The sequence below is a fragment of the Rhinopithecus bieti genome, unplaced genomic scaffold (genome assembly GCF_001698545.2).
Source record: "Rhinopithecus bieti isolate Rb0 unplaced genomic scaffold, ASM169854v2 scaffold_63301, whole genome shotgun sequence".
Lineage (NCBI taxonomy): Eukaryota > Metazoa > Chordata > Mammalia > Primates > Cercopithecidae > Rhinopithecus > Rhinopithecus bieti.
The window spans coordinates 243,700-259,921 of NW_016824157.1; the positions used below are offsets into that span (position 1 = coordinate 243,700).

General features: G+C 44.0%; 1 protein-coding gene across 1 annotated transcript in view; it reads right to left on the reverse strand.

The window, feature by feature from the left end:
* LOC108522030 (adhesion G-protein coupled receptor G2-like) overlaps positions 1–16,222 on the reverse strand; it is a 113,613-nt gene that overhangs the window by 78,381 nt on the left and 19,010 nt on the right. The window contains 2 exon segments of the mRNA XM_017862129.1: positions 9,768–9,889; positions 15,563–15,681. Of these exon segments, the coding sequence (XP_017717618.1) occupies positions 9,768–9,889; positions 15,563–15,680 (240 nt within the window). The 5' untranslated portion in view covers position 15,681.

The window sequence follows — 16,222 nt, forward strand, 5'->3', positions numbered from 1 at the left end:
GGTAGCCATTAGCTACATGTGGCTATTTAAATTTAAATTAATTGGCCGGGCGCGGTGGCTCAAGCCTGTAATCCCAGCACTTTGGGAGGCCGAGACGCGCGGATCACAAGGTCAGGAGATCGAGACGTTCCTGGCTAACATGGTGAAACCCCGTCTCTACTAAAAATACAAAAAAACTAGCCGGGTGAGGTGGCGGGCGCCTGTAGTCCCAGCTACTCCGGAGGCTGAGGCAGGAGAATGGCGTGAACCCGGGAGGTGGAGCTTGCAGTGAGCTGAGATCCGGCCACTGCACTCCAGCCTGGGCGACAGAGCAAGACTCCGTCTCAAAAAAAATACAAATAAATAAATAAATAAATAAATAAATAAATTTAAATTAATTAAAGTTAAACATAATTAGAATTTAGTACCCCAGTCAAGTTTCAAGTGCTCAATACTGTGGTCACATGTGGCTGATGGCCACTGTTTTGGGCAGCACAGATATAGAGCACTTCCATTATTGTAAAAAAAAGTTCCATTAGCACTGGTCTATAGTGATAATTACTAGTATTTACTGAGTTCTCACCATGTGTCAGATGCATTACAGGCATTTATTTTACATGCATTAACTCGGGGGTCCTCAACCTGCAGGCCAGGGATTGATACTAGTCCATGGCCTGTTAGGAACCGGGCCACATATCAGGAGGTGAGTGACAGGCGAACATTACCACCTGAGCTCTGCTTCCTGGCAGATCAGCATCAGATTCTCATAGGAGTGTGAACCCTATTGTGAACTGCACATGTGAGAGATCTAGGTTGTGCACTCCTTATAAGAATCTAGTGTCTGATGATCTGAGGTAAAACAGTTTCATCCTGAAACCATCCCTCCTTCTCCCGTGCCAACCCCCAGTTGGTGGAAAAATTGTCTTCCACCAAACGAGTCCTTGGTGCCAAAAAGGTTGGGGACTGCTGCATTAGCTCATTTAATCTGCCTATACCTATGGAACAGGAAGTGCTACTTTACATGTAAGGAAACTGAAACACAATGATTAAATGTCTTGTTAACATTTGACCGCAGAGTCTATGGTCTTAACCTATGCCACACTGTGAAGGTCTAGGTGGCCTGGCTTGGCACAAAGGGAGTGGGTGGCTCTGGTGGCGCCTCCTGCCCTCAAATGACTCTCTGAGGTTTGGACATTAGGCATCTCAGTAGCAACCATAATGAATTCCTCTAGTTTTCTTAGATTATATGAACTTGGGTTCTTACATCATTGCAGCAAAGAAGGGATGCCTACCCCACCCCATTCCACCTTCCAATGGCAAAATGAGATGCACCAACAATTCTGGCAAGAAGGGTCCCAGTCAGATGTATGAGTTAAGGCAATGCAAGCTGCTACAACAAACATGCCCTGAAATCTCAGGAGCTTTAAAAAATGGAAGTTTATTTTCCAGGTGTAGTTTAATCAGCAGCCTAGAGTGAAGGGGTGGGAGGCCAGGGAAGAAGAATGTCATTCAGGGACCCACATTGACAGAGGTACTGCTATCTTCAGTATGAAGATTCCAAGTTTGCTCTGGAGAGTACCATCTGGAAGGCAAACAGGGAAAGAGAGAAAGTGATAGGAATCAGGTGGGAGATTTTTTTTTTTTTTTTTGAGACAGCGTCTCACTCTGTCACCCAGGCTGGAGTGCAGTGGCACGATCTCGGTTCACTGCAACCTCCACCTCCCAGGTTCAAGCGATTCTCCTGCCTCAGTCTCCTGAGTAGCCAGGATTACGGGGTTGTACCACCACACCTGGCTAATTTTTGTATTTTTAGTAGAGACAGGGTTTCACCATGTTGGCCAGGCCATGTTGGTCTCGAACCCCTGACCTCAGGTGATCCACTCTCCTTGGCCTCCCAAAGTGCTGAGATTACAGGTGTGAGCCACAGCGCCTGGCAAGGTGGGAGATTTTTAATGGCCAGGCCTGGAGGTGGCACACATCACTTATACCCACGTCCATTGGCCAGCACTCAGTTATACCGCCACTTCTAACTACACGAGAGGTTGGGAAATGTAGCCTAGTTGTGTGCTGAGGAAGAAAAAGTAAAAGCTTTGGTGCCAGCCAGTGTCTGCCACGTCAGATTTAATTTGCGTGCTGTAAAGTAATTAATACCCATTAAACTAAGGGTAGGACAAGATTAATGCTAAAATCACTCTCCCCAGCCACCATTTTCTCTCTTGTTCTTTGTCATGATATTGACAAGGTCAAAAGTCAGGCAGTCAGTATGAACCCGAGGAGGAGAAGTCCTTGCCACTTTGAGGCTGAATATAAACAACCCCTTCTTTGTGACTCACCCTATCAGCTTTGCTCCTAGCGAATGTTCATATCGTGGTTCTTCCGGGACCCTTGAGAGTGGGACTCCCATGTGAGGAACTAGTTCTGTAAACAATTACGTGCTAGTAAAAAACCATTAAGAAGGTTGGAATTAGGCATAGTCCTGCTGCATAGAAATTCTACTTAGTTGGAAAAATTGTATGTTTAAGTTGTCTCTGTTTTGAAGCCATGTTAACCCTTAACCTTCAGAAAATCCTTAGCCAGCCTTTATACATTGGTAGCTCCTGTTCTAATAATGTCTTCTCCTCATATTTTCTTTGGCTTGTCATGAGCTTTGAAAGTCTGATCTGAGATCCCTCACTTTTAATAATCTGTAACTCTGACTTGGTAATCTCCTACATATGAATAAAATGCCTGTGTTCATTTATTTCTAATGAATAAATGAACATGCCTGCTGAGTCAAGCCTTAAATGTGATTAAGGGACTGGGTTCTCCAGGGAGACTGACATGGGTTCAGATCCTGGCTCGGCCTTGAGTAAGTTTCTAACATTTCTCTGCTTGTATTTCCTTATCTGTAAAATGGGAGTGATTACTTTGAATGAAATTATATTACATTTATCAAGCATTTTATCATAGTTTCCACAATAAGGTGTAATTATTATTAATTCAGACTATATGATTCTGTGTCCTTGGATAAAGTTTACCATTATATAATAAACTACTTTTTTCACTTAATGCAAGCAATGTGCTATCAGTAATTTGTAGAGGGCATTTTAAAAAATCATGAAGATGGTTTCTTCCAGGATTTGCATGCATGAGATATCCATTCTGACTACAAAACATTCTTATCTATTCACGAACACTAGGTTAGCAAGAATGTCTGTTAGAACACTGTGTTCATCTAATTCAAGTTGCCATAGTTTAGGATCATCACAGGAAGGCACCTCCTAGAAAGACCATGGGGTTCCATCCCTTCGTATTACACATCAGGAAACTGAAGTTCATGGAAATCCACTTCAGAGGTAAAGGAGACTTGAAGATGACCTGCGCAATACTGTTCATTTTGCAAAGGGAGTCATTTAGATCGTACTTTCATCATTTCAAAAATTGCTTATTTATCCACAATAGGCTGCACACACAAAAAATTAGAGTGTGAGGCTGAGGCTGGGTGCGATGACTCATGCCTGTAATCCCGGCGCTTTGGGAGGCTGAGGCAGGTGGATCACTTGAGCCCAGGAGTTTGAGACCAGCCTGGGCAACATGAAGAGACTTCATCGCTACTAAAAATGTTAAAATGAGCTGGGTGTGGTGGTACCTGCCTATAGTCCAAGCTACTTGGGAGGCTGAGGTGGGAGGTGCACTTGAGCCCAGCTGTTAGAGACTGCAGTGAGCTACGATTGCACCACTGCATTCCAGCCTGCTCGACACAGCGAGACCCTGTCTCTAAAAAACAAAAATAAAATAAAAATAGAGTATAAGGTTTGCACCGTTTGGGATTATATTAATACTGGTTTTCTACTGCTGATCGCAAACACTGGATACTGTCATATATGTTTTACTCGACACCAAAATGAGAACAATCTTACTTAAGTAAATTGTGTAAAAGCATCTTTTAGGGCTTGGAGTTTACTGGAAGAAAAGAATTACAAAATAGGTCATGGGTGGGGAAAATACCAGATACCAAAATACTCCAACCCCTTCAGTCTACAAGTGAGGAAACACAAGCTCAGAAATGTGAAGTCATTTGCCAAAGTTTATTCTTTTAATCCCATTTTGAAGGCCTACTGTGTGCCAGGCACGGGGTTATAGCAGGGAATAAAACAAAGTCCCTGGCCTCAAAGACAGCTTATATGCTACTCATATTATGCAGCTCACTTCAAAGTTTTAAAACTCTACTTTGAAAATATCCTGTAACTGAAAACTTCTCACTAATTCAAACCCATCTCCTTCTGCCTGTGTACACCAAAACCCAGAATTTGTTAGACTTCACTGTGAATCCAAATCTGTGTAATATTAAATCATATTTCAAGTTAGGAGCAAGGCAAATGTGTCTACATAATTGAAAGACAACAGAGCTATGCGTTCCATTCCTGTTCATTCAATTAATCAGATAATTACAAGCAATTCTAATTTATACACTACAGCAAAATTACTGCCATTTTATATCTTTATCTCTTCTTTAAATTAAAAAACTCTATGCTGTACTAAATACTATAGAGTAACTTTTACCTTACGCTCTGTTCATTTCTAAAAGAAAAGTAACAAAAGGGTATAGGTCACGCCTAACACAGATGTTAAAGACTAACACAACTGCCACAAACATCATTGCAAAAGTATCTCTAACTTACCTTGATTTTTTTTTTATAGCCCTGTGATCTTATAAATGTGAGGCCTCTTGGCAAGATCAATGTGTTTCGTATTTCTTGAACTAAGGATATACCCACTATTAAGGTGCATTTAAGGTGCATTTCAACAGCGTGTTCTCTTGGAATATCAACTTAATCCCTAATAGGTTAAATCAGCAGAACTGTTGCTTTATGCCTTAGATCACTCTTTATCTTTTTTTTTTTTTTTTGAGACGGAGTCTCACTCTGTCACCCAGGCTGGAGTGCAGTGGCGCCATCCTGGCTCACTAAAAGCTCTGCCTCCCGGGTTCATGCCATTCTCCTGCCTCAGCCTCCTGAGTAGCTGGGACTATAGGCGCCCACCACCATGCCCAGCTAATTTTTTTGTATTTTTAGGAGAGACGGGGTTTCACCACGTTAGCCAGCATGGTCTCGATCTCCTGACCTCATGATCCACCCACCTCGGCCTCCCAAAGTGCTGGGATTACAGGCATGAGCCACCACACCCGGGCCAATCACTTTTATCTTTATACAGTGCTTTGGGGATATAAATTCATCCCAGGATGAACAAATCATGCAAAGTTGTGTAAAAACCATTTTCAAGTCAGGCACAGTGGTGTGCATCTGTAATCCCAGCTACTCGGGAGGTCAAGATGGGAGGATGGCTTGAGCCCAGGAGTTCGAGGTTGCAGTGAGCCATGATTGTTGTGCCTATGAATAGGCACTGCATTCCAGCCTGGGCAACACAGTGAGACCCAGGCTCTAAAACAACAACAGCAACAACAAGAAAACCATTTTTAATGCTTCAGGACTAAATATTGGGGAAGTGGTTAAGAACACGAGTTCTAGAATCTCACCACCTCCACTTTCCAGCTGTGTGAATTTGGAAATTACCCAAACTGTCCAAGCCAAAAATAAGCACTTTCTGGATCTTGGTACTGTTTCTTTCTGGATAACCTAGAAAGTCACTCCATTGCTTTGAGCTTCAGTTTTCTCTTCAGCAAAGTGAGGATAACACAAACTTTTCTGCTAACCTCAAGGGGACACAGTGAGATGATGTATGCCAAGGTGCTTTGTCAACCGCAAAGACCTACAGGAATGTCCAGTTGTCTTGCGGCTGCTGTTGTTCATCTTTAGTACTAGTACTATGTATGAAGTAGTACTAAAGAATCTGTCTTTAGTACCAGTACTATGTAGTAGTACTAAGGAATCTGTATTTAGTGCCAATACTATGTAGTAGTACTAAAGAATCTGTTTTAATATACATGGTACTGGTACTAAAGACACTATGAAGAAGGCCAGGCATGGTGGCTCATGCCTGTAATCCCAGCACTTTGGGAGGCTGAGGTAGGTGGACCACCTGAGGTCAAGAGTTCGAGACCAGTCTGGCCAACATGGCAAAACCCCGTCTCTACTAAAAATTAAAAATTAGCCAGGCATGGTGGCACGAGCCTGTAATCCCAGCTACTTGGGAGGCTGAGGTGGGAGAATTGCTTGAAGCCGGGAGGCGGAGGTTGCAGTGAGCTGAGATCATGCCACTGCACTCCAACCTGGGCAACAGAGTGAGACTCTGTCTCAGAAAAATAAATAAGTAAGTAAGTAAGTAAGATACTATGAAGAGACACTGGGATTCTTCAATGAAGAGCAAGGCAAGGACAGCAATAACAACTTGGGGATTTACCAGTCAGCAAGAGCCACGTCTGGAGCTTTTATCCATTTTGAAATCAAGAGATTACTGACTTCGTTATAACTTTAAAAGCCTTTGAAATTGCCTCACGTAATAAATGTAGTTCGAAAAAATATGACTTGTAAATTGTTTCCAATTTCACATTAGGAACTTTGAACAGGAGAACAGCCTTAAAATGGGATTGCAGAGGTGAGTGGTTCTCGGTTCTGCTAGAATCGCTTGGGGTACTTTGAAGAACCCCAATATCCAGGCTGTACCCCCACACCAATAATGTCAGAATCTCTGGGGGTAGGAAGCAGGTATTCTTTTCTTTTTTCTTTTTTTTTTTTTTTGAGATGGAGTCTTGCTCTGTCGCCCAGGCTGGAGTGCAGTGGCACAATCTCAGCTCACTGCAACCTCTGCTCCCAGGTTCAAGCAATTCTCCTGCCTCAGGTTCCTGAATAGCTAGGATTACAGGTACCCACCACCACACCCAGCAAATTTTTATATTTTTAGTAGAGATGGGGTTTCACCATATTGGCCAGGCTGGTCTCAAACTCCTGACCTCAAATGATTCACCCGCATCAGCCTCCCAAAGTGCTGGGTTTACAGGCATGAGCCACCACACCCGGCCGAGGCAGGTGTTCTTAAATTCCCCCAGGTGATTCCAATGTGCAGCCAAATGTGAGAACCTGGCATAAATAATCAGCAGCTCAGATATCACCCAAGGATTTCCAGAATGACATTATGTTCGAGGATCCCTGGTATTCCAGGACAATGAATGAAGAATCTGGAGATGGTTCCTACTGGCTGATTGAACTCACAGAATGTCAGACTGTGAAGGAATCTTAATGGGGAATCAGTTGAGCCCCTTCCTTATATGGAGGAGGGGAAACACATTCTTTAAGGGTAATCCTAGCCAAGGTACAGCCACCTCACTGAAGTCTATGCAGAAGTTTGGAGTAGTTTACGCTGTATCAGAACTCACTGGGTTTGGATGAGCCTAGTATTGCTGATGTAAGCTGCGGGGGGGCGGGGGGGGGGCACTTTTTGGAATATCTCTAGGCTTTAAACTAGGATCACAAATCAAAACCAATTAGACAACCACAGTTTACTGAGTACTTACTATGTGCTAGACAATATGGAGGCTACACAGAGAGAAAAGATGTCACCATTACCCTCAAGGACCTGAATGATGTCTCTACATAGCTGAAAAGATAAAACCTGGAGGAAGATCAGAGTTCAGGATATGATGATGATCTCCCACAATTCCTTGTGGAGTGCCCTGACACATCATTCTGTGTTCGATATATATTCATTTTAGAGCAAGTTTAAAGTGTATAGATATAATTTAGATGTAGAAACAATAGCACCAAAACACACCAAAATTCCTGAGCTGCCTTTGATCTCTAGGGTGGCTCCCTTTTGTTTCAGAGCTCCACTCCAGAAATATAGGAAAGAGATCCTTAAGTCTGACGATTTAAAGGTAGACATTTAAAGAGACAAAGGTAGCTTTGTCTCGTTTGCTCTAAAATGGTCTCTAGTTAACCCAATGACTTGTGAATAAATGCACAATCTTTGTCCGCCCTCCTCTTCCTTCTGGTAGTCAAGATGGCGCCTGGGCTGAGAATGGTGTGCTAATGCCTTTCTGGCAGTAGGGAGAAGGGGCCTGCGTCTGTGAGCTCACCCAGTGCTGAGTCCTGAGTTCTCAATGGCCTCTTCAGAGAGCTGCCTCATCCTGTAGGTCTCCTGGGTATCCAACTGGTGTCCACTGCTGAAGGCTGTGTCCAGTGGGCCCATGGTCTAGTCTTCAGAATCCCATCCAGGCCTGGGGGTCCTTCTCCTGCTGATACAGCTCCCTTGAGTTCTCACCACTGAATGTCTGTCTCATCCTCCATCTGACCCCTGGCCTAGGCTGTCTACGCCATAGTCTTTGCAGCTCTATCCCCACCCCTGGATCTCATCACAGCTATCCACTAGGAACATGAGGGTATTTTAGAGTCCCTACTCTGCCACATGAGAGCTGAGAGAGACTTGGAGGGGACATCATCTCCAAGGGGAAACAGTTTTGCCATTTCATCTCTGCAACTGCCCTGTGTGAGGAGTCTAAGTCGAGTTCTAAGTGGAGAGTGGGACACAATGCCCTCTGCTTTCAGTTTCCCCTGCCACCTATCTATGATAGACTCTCCATCGCTCCCCATCACCACTTCCACCTGCTAGGGAAAGAGTCAGGGTCCAACAGACATGGCCTCATGCCTGGGTGCGGGGAGTAAGATTTGGCAGGGGTCAGAGGGGGTTGTGAGATTGGCTGAGCATCAGATCAGTGCCATGGTAAGCATTTATAACCTCACTTGTACAGACAGGGGATTGAGAGAGAATGAGGAGACCAGGACAGGGTCTGGTATTAGAGGACAAAATGAAACAGGACAGGTCTCCTGCCTCTCAGGAGCATGCAGCCCACCTCCTGCAGCTCTACCGACCTCCTCGCAAGGAAGACCAAGGACTCAGAAGGACACAGCACAAGAGGATAGGAGAAAATCAGACAGCCAGGCCTCGGAGAGGGGAATTATAGAGGGACTCATCACTGGAAATGCCTATAGCACAGAAAGATCTAGACCCAGCCCAGAGAGAAAGTTGGGGATTGTAGCTCATGAGATCACTAAACTGGCTCAAATGTGTAATTGTTTCCAAATGAGGAAGACAACTCTGCAAGAATGAAATTATAAGCATCTTCCACTATTATGTCATCTGCCCCTCTGGAAAATAGAATAGCTATACCTAAAAGAAGACCTCCTTCAAAGACTTAAAAAAAAAAAAAAAAAAAAGGCATTGGTACCGCCCAGGAGAGCTAGAGGCTGAAGGTGAGTATAGTTACCTGCCAAAACTCATTCCGGTTTCTGGTAGACCAAGAATGAGCCCCTCAAATGTCACCCAATCACACAACTGAAAGTGTTAAGGTCCACGGGCTCTCTCTGTTGGCTAGTGGCCTAACAAGAGAGTGTCATCCCACCTCTCCCTGCCGTCAAGAGCTACTGAGTCACCTCTCAGGCTTCCAGGGTGAAGCTACTGTGTTTACGTCCAGATCTCCCAGAGCCCCGGGCGGGGAAAGCTGCCGCTCTCTAACAGCTCACCCCAGGCTCCTTCTCCACTCCCCGAGCCCTGCACCTCAGTGACATGCTCATTCAGTCCTCAGACACTTCCTGAGGGTGCCCTGGGCAACCTGGTATCATGTGAGTAGTACAGGCTACAGAATCTGATGGGGAATCTTCCTAGCTATATGACCTCTAGGCAAACGCCTTCATTTGTTTGACAGTTTCTTCATCTGTAAACCAAGATGAAAACTACCCACTGGAAAGAGGTTTTGTAAGGATTAAATGAGATAATGTGCGTAAAGCACTCGGAAGAGTGGCCCTGAGCAGGCTCTCAGTGCCCATCAGCTTCCTTCCCGTGAGTTCGCCACCCACCTGGTCAACCCTTTGTTCGGCACTGACTGCACACTGCAGGGACTCACGGTAAAAAGGAAGCCCGTAATGAGTGTCACACAAAGTGGTATCCCCAGGTATGGATGGATAAAGAGAAGCAAAAACTGGGGAGAGGGGTTTAATTCTTCTGAGGTCAGGGCAGGTTTTCTAGAGGTAGTAAGATTTGGCCTCAACTTTGGAAGGGGAGTTTCCCAATGGGGAGGGTCTCCAGAAGCAGAGTGGGGGAATATGCGAGTGAGACAGACAAGGGGGTAAATGTGGAAATGGGCACATTCATGAGCAGATGAGTATTATGGGGTACAATGCAACTGGGGAACTCTGGGAGATGACACAGAACACACCTGAGTGTGGTCCCACCAAGGGACAAGGAAGCTGGCATATTTAAATTCCAACTCCCATTACTCACTGGGGGTGTTATCTCCCCGGCACTTCTGGTTTGTCCTGCGCATGGGCCAAGCACACTCCCATGGGCACAGATGATTCTCAGGGAGACATGAAAGCTGTCAGCATCCACAGGAACTGTCTGCAGGTGACCTCTGGGTGGGCCAAGGGGATACGGGCAGGGCACCAACAGCATCTGCTATAGGTGGCTTAGCATCAAACGAATCCACAGATCTGGCCACAGGCCATATGCGAGCACCCTATAGCGCTGACTCACACTTTAAGACTCAGTCATAGTTTGTATTGTTCTCATGCGTCATAGTCATGGCCCTCCCTGGAGTCAGAGACGATGTTCTCAGCAGCCAGTACTGCTGGGCACACAGCAGGCAATCATTATTGCACAATTGATAACCCAATGGAGAAGTGGCAGGTCAGTCCCCTTGGCCTTCAAAAACCAGGCCCAAGCCATCCTGAACTAAAAGAACCCCTGCCCCAGTCCAAAGCTATTGGGGGAGGTGGTGCCTATGAGCCACCTGGGTGATCCAGAACAACACCGATTCTCACAATTATGGATTCCATCTTTATTTTTAATCTACAAATTCACAACTACCAAGCAACTGAGCCTAGCATAGCAGAGAGGTTAAGAATGTGAAAAGGCACCATAGTAGAGAGGTCCAACGTACAAGCTTTGGAGCCAGATGGCCTGAATTTGAATTGTAACTCTGCAACCTCTTAATTATTTGACCTAAGGCAAGTTGCTTACCTCCTCTGTGCCTCAATTTCCTCACCGGTAAAATGAGCTCATAATAGTGCCTTTTTCAAGGGGTTATAGAGTGGGCTTTAAATGAGTTAGCCATTTGTAAGGGCTTAGAACAGTGGCCGGCACGTGGTGAGTGCTATCAAGGTGATTGTTCAGTAACATGAGCAGGGCATGGTGGCTCACGTCTGTAATCCCAGAACTTTGGGAAGCAAGGTGGGAGCATCGCTTGAGCCCAGGAATTTGAGACCACTCTGGGCAATATAGTGATACCCCATCTCTACAAAAAATTTAAAAAATTAGTTGGGCGTGGTGGTGTTGCCTGTAGTCCCAGCTTCTCCGGAGACTGAGGTGGAAGGATCACTTGAGCCCGGGAGGTTGAGACTGCAGTGAGCTGAGATCACGCACTCAAGTCTGGGCGACAACAAGATCCTGTCTCCAAAAAAAAAAAAAAAAAAGAAAGAAAGAGAAAGAAAAAAAATAAAACCAAAATAAATAAAGAACATGAATAAACACTCTTACTGGGCGTTCTGAGAGACAGGTGATGCCAGTGCTACTTGTCTGCCACTCTTTGGGAACCACTGCTTTAAGAAATCAATTCATCAGAGATCTGGAGCAAGAAATGCAGTCAGCTGCCTTTATTGATCACTCAGCTTTTCCCTACTGAGGTTTGTTTCAGAGCCATGTACTTTCCTATTTACCTGCCCCTGTTGCTGGCATTTTAAAACATAATTTTTCAAAAAGACATATTTCTAACAAACAGCTTTCATTTGGATGAGTTTTTTCCCCTGTGTTCCATTTTCCTGCCTCATCTACCCCTGTGGTGGAAAAAGCACCGAAACGTGAGACTGAAGATCTAGCATCTAGTCTGGGCTCCGCCACTTCCTAACCAATAACCTCCCTGGGGACATTTACTCATCAGTAAAGTGGGGACTCTTGAGTTTCGCCCTGCCAAGCCCACAGTAATGTTTCAGTGCCCTAAGGAGATGATGCGTGTGAGAATAGTTTAGATTTTATTTTATTTTTTGTTTGAGAGTCTCGCTCTGTCACCCAGGCTATAGTACAGTAGCATGATCTCAGCTCACTGTAGCCTTAACCTCCTGGGCTCAAGCAATCCTCCCACCTCTGCCTCCTGAGTAGCTAGGACCACAGTCACACCACCGCCCAGCTGATTTTTTTTTTTTTTTTTTTGGTAGAGACAGGGTCTCCCCATGTTGCCCAGGCTGGGCTCAAGCGATCCACCCACCTTGGCCTCCCAAAGTGCTAGGATATATATATATATATATATCAGGAAGGGATTTCTCTCCCCATTTCTGTCTTCCACCAGTTGTGTAGGCAGTGGTTCTCAAAGTGTAGTCCCTAGACTATATCATCAGCATCACCTGGGAGCTTGTTAGAGCTGTCAATTCCTCAGTCCCACTCCAGACCCACTGAAGCACAAATTCTAGGGATGGGGCCCAGTGAACGGTACCTCCATAAGCCCTCCAGGGGATTCTGATGCATGCTCAAGTTTGGTAACTTGGTTTTGTGGTTACAAGCACAAAATCTAGAGGCTGACTACTGGGTTCAAATTCCAGCTCTGCCGCTTCTTAAGGGCTAACAGCCTTGGGCAAGTTACTTACCTCTCTGAGCCTCAGCTTCCTGATCTGGAAAATGGCAGTACAACTAGGATCTCCCTTCCTAGACTGGATAGAGAAGATTAAGGGAGTGGATGTGTACTAAGCATGTAGGAACCTGGTATGTTGTAAGCCTTCGGAATACATTTAGTCCTTATCACTTCTTTTCTTTTCTTTCTTTGTTTTTTTTGAGACAGAGTCTCACTCCGTCACCCAGGCTGGAGTGCAATGGCATGATCTCGGCTCACTGCAACCTCCGCTCCCGGGTTCAAGCAATTCTCCTGCCTCAGCTTCCCAAATAGCTGGGATTACAGGCACGCACCACCACGCCCGGCTAATTTTTTTGCATTTTTAGTAGAGACAGGGCTTTGCCATGTTGGTGAGGCTGGTCTCGAACTCCTGACCTCAGGTGATCCACCCGCTTCGGCCTCCCAAAGTGCTGGGATTACAGGCATGAGCCACCGCACCCGGCCATCATTTCTTTTCTTAAAGAATGGCGGCTTCTTGACAACATGCCCCCATACCTACTTTTTAAAGGATTGCCAATTGTGTTATAGCTTTTGGGAAGTTTTCCATTTAGTCTGTGTATTTGTATGTGTGTTTTATTTGTATGTTTTGTTGTTTGCTGCTAGTAGATTTTTATCCTATGCAATAAAGATTCCTTGGTCCTGCCACCCACTTCTGAATAAGAAGGGTATTTCTTTGTGTGTCCTTGATGTCTTAAGTATCAAACATTTCCTAGTCTCATTCCTAATGAGGATTTTTTTTTTTTTTTTTTTTTTTTTTTTTTTGAGACAGGGTTGCACTCTGCCACCCAAGCTGGACTGCAGTGGTACGGTCACTGTTTACTGCAACCTCTGCCTCCGGGGCTCAAGTGATCCTCCCATCTCAGCCTCCCAAGTAGCTGGGAATACAGCCACCCACCACCACGCCCACCTAATTTTTTATGTTATTTCATTTTTGTAGAGACAGGGTCTCACTATGTCGCTCAGGCGTGTCTTGGATTCCTGGGTTCAAGTGATCCTCCCTCCTCAGCCTCCCAAAGTGCTGGGATTACAGGTGTGAACCTCCTAATGAGGGTTCTTTACACTTGCCTTTGGCAGTTGTGCCCACAGAAATTGCAGGCCCAGCATTGCTGGTCTTTCAACTACCTTTCTTAGATACCTTTTTTTCTTGTTCCATGAACTTCTAAAGATCCCTCTTTCTGAAAATACCAGGCTGCTTCATTTGTCTGATTCTCTACCGCCTTTAAATTTCCATATGGTTGTACCTTCAAGTAGATACATTTAAGAACAAGTAAACACCAGAAATAAACCCTCATCTATATGGTCAATTTGAGGCAGGAAAATAGGGTCTGGAGGCAGGGAACATAAAGCCGATTTACACTTCAGCTATGACAGGAAATATCCTCACCATAGGGTGTACGCTGAGTAAATGACTTTGTAACTTTACTTCATCCTCTTCATTTACATAGGGCATACACCAAGTAACCAATGGAAACTCCCACAAATTCTGTAATAGGGACTTTGAGCCCCTGTGCTCGAGCCACTCCCACACTGTGGAGTGTACTTTCATTCTCAATAAATCTCTTCATTCCTTCCTTGCTTCGTTTGTGCGTTTTGTCCAATTATTTGTTCAAGATGCCAAGAACCTAACACTCTCCACCAGTAACGAAGTGATTTTTGACAAAGGTGCCAAGACCATTCAATGGCAAAAGGGCAGTCTTTTCAAGAAATGCGGCTGGAAAACGATATCCACATGCACGAGAGTGAAGTTGGACCCTTACCTTACACCATACACAAAAATGAACTCTAAATCGATCAAAGGACCTAAACGTAAGAGCTAAAACTATAAAATTCTTGGAAGAAAACATAGGGAAAGTCTTCATGATATTGGATTTGGCAATGATTTCTTTGATATAACACCAAAGCATAGACAACAAAAGTAAAAATAAATAGACCACATTACAATTAAAAGAATTTATGCATGAAATGATACTATTAAGAGAGTAGAAGAAACACTCCACAGAATGGGAGAAAATATTTGCAAATTATATATCCGATAAGGGATTAATATCCAGAATACACAAAGAACTCCAAAACTCAACACCAACAAAAACAACCCAATTCAAAACTGAGCAAAGGATTTGAATAGACACTTCTCCAAAGAAGATATACACGTGGCCAATAAGCACATGAAAAGATGCTCAATATCACTAATCATTAAGGAAATGTAAATCAAAACCACAATAAGATACCACTTCACACCCACTGCCAAAACAACAGGAAAATACAAGCATCGTCAAGAATGGGAGACACTGGAATTCTTGTGCCTTGCTTGTAGGAATGTAAAATGATACAGCCACTGTGGAAGACAGTTTAGCAGTTTCTCAAGATGTTAAACACAGGATCCAGCAATTCCCTCCTAGGTATATGCCCCAAAGAAATGAAAGCAGGGACTCAAATAGTGATTTGTACACCCATGTTCCTAGCAGCATTATTCACAACAGCCGAAAGGGGGAAACGACCCAAATGCCCATCAATGGATGAATGAATAGACAAAATGGGGTCAATGCATACAGTGAAACATTAGCCGTTAAAAAGAATGAAATTCTGATACAAGCTGCAATGTGGGTAAACTCTGAAAACATCCTAAGTGAAATAAGCCAGGCACAAAAGGACAAATATTGTGTGATTCCACTTATCTAAGGTACTTGCAATAGGCAAATACATAGAAAGAAAGGAACAGAGGTTACCGGGAAGGGGTACGGGGGAAGGAAATGGGGAGTTATTGTTTAATGGATATAGAGTTTCTATTTGGGATGATGAAAACGTTTTAGAAATGGATAGCGGTGACACTTACACAAAATTGTGAATGTACTTAATGCCAATGAACTGTATACTTAAAAATGGTTAAAATGATAAACATTTATTATTTTACCATAGTAAAAAAATCCTAAATAACAAAAAAATTACACACATACAAGCAGATAAACAGAAAATAAATGAAAACAGACACATTACCTTCCAGGGATGTTACCAGAACGACATGAAGACAAATGATGACAAGGAATATCTTGAATGTCAGTAAAACTTCTTCAGTTCTGCCAACACGGCCATACTGCCTGCCAGAGAAAACCATCCTGGAATAAAGTAAGGAGAAAACAGATCATCACAGCTGCCATAATCACAACACAGCAATACCTCAAAGGTCATTCCTCAACCAAGGCAACCTGTGATCCTGTGCACTTCAAATTGCTATGGTTCCAGAGAATCAGAAACGCCAGTTGGGCACTGGTGACAACAAGCAAAACCCATGTTAATGATGGGAGGGTTGCCCAGTAGGATGTTATACTTAGAAGCAAGGTAGCCTATGTGGATTTATGGAAAACATCAACACATGCAAAATAACAAGAGAAGAAATTAAAAATGCAAAATGTTACAATACATCATTATTACCACTACACAGAATCTTTTCAATAATCTATCATTCTCTCTGTTATTTTCCTTAAAAAAAAAACTTTTAAAAGAGATAGAGTCTCGCTATGTTGCCCAGGCTGGAGCGCAATGGCTGTTCACAGGTGTGATCATAGTATATACTGAGGCTTCAAGCAATCCTCCTGCCTCAGGCAGCGCCACTGTGCCCAGCTCCTATTCATGCTTTTTTTTTTTTTTTTTTTTTTT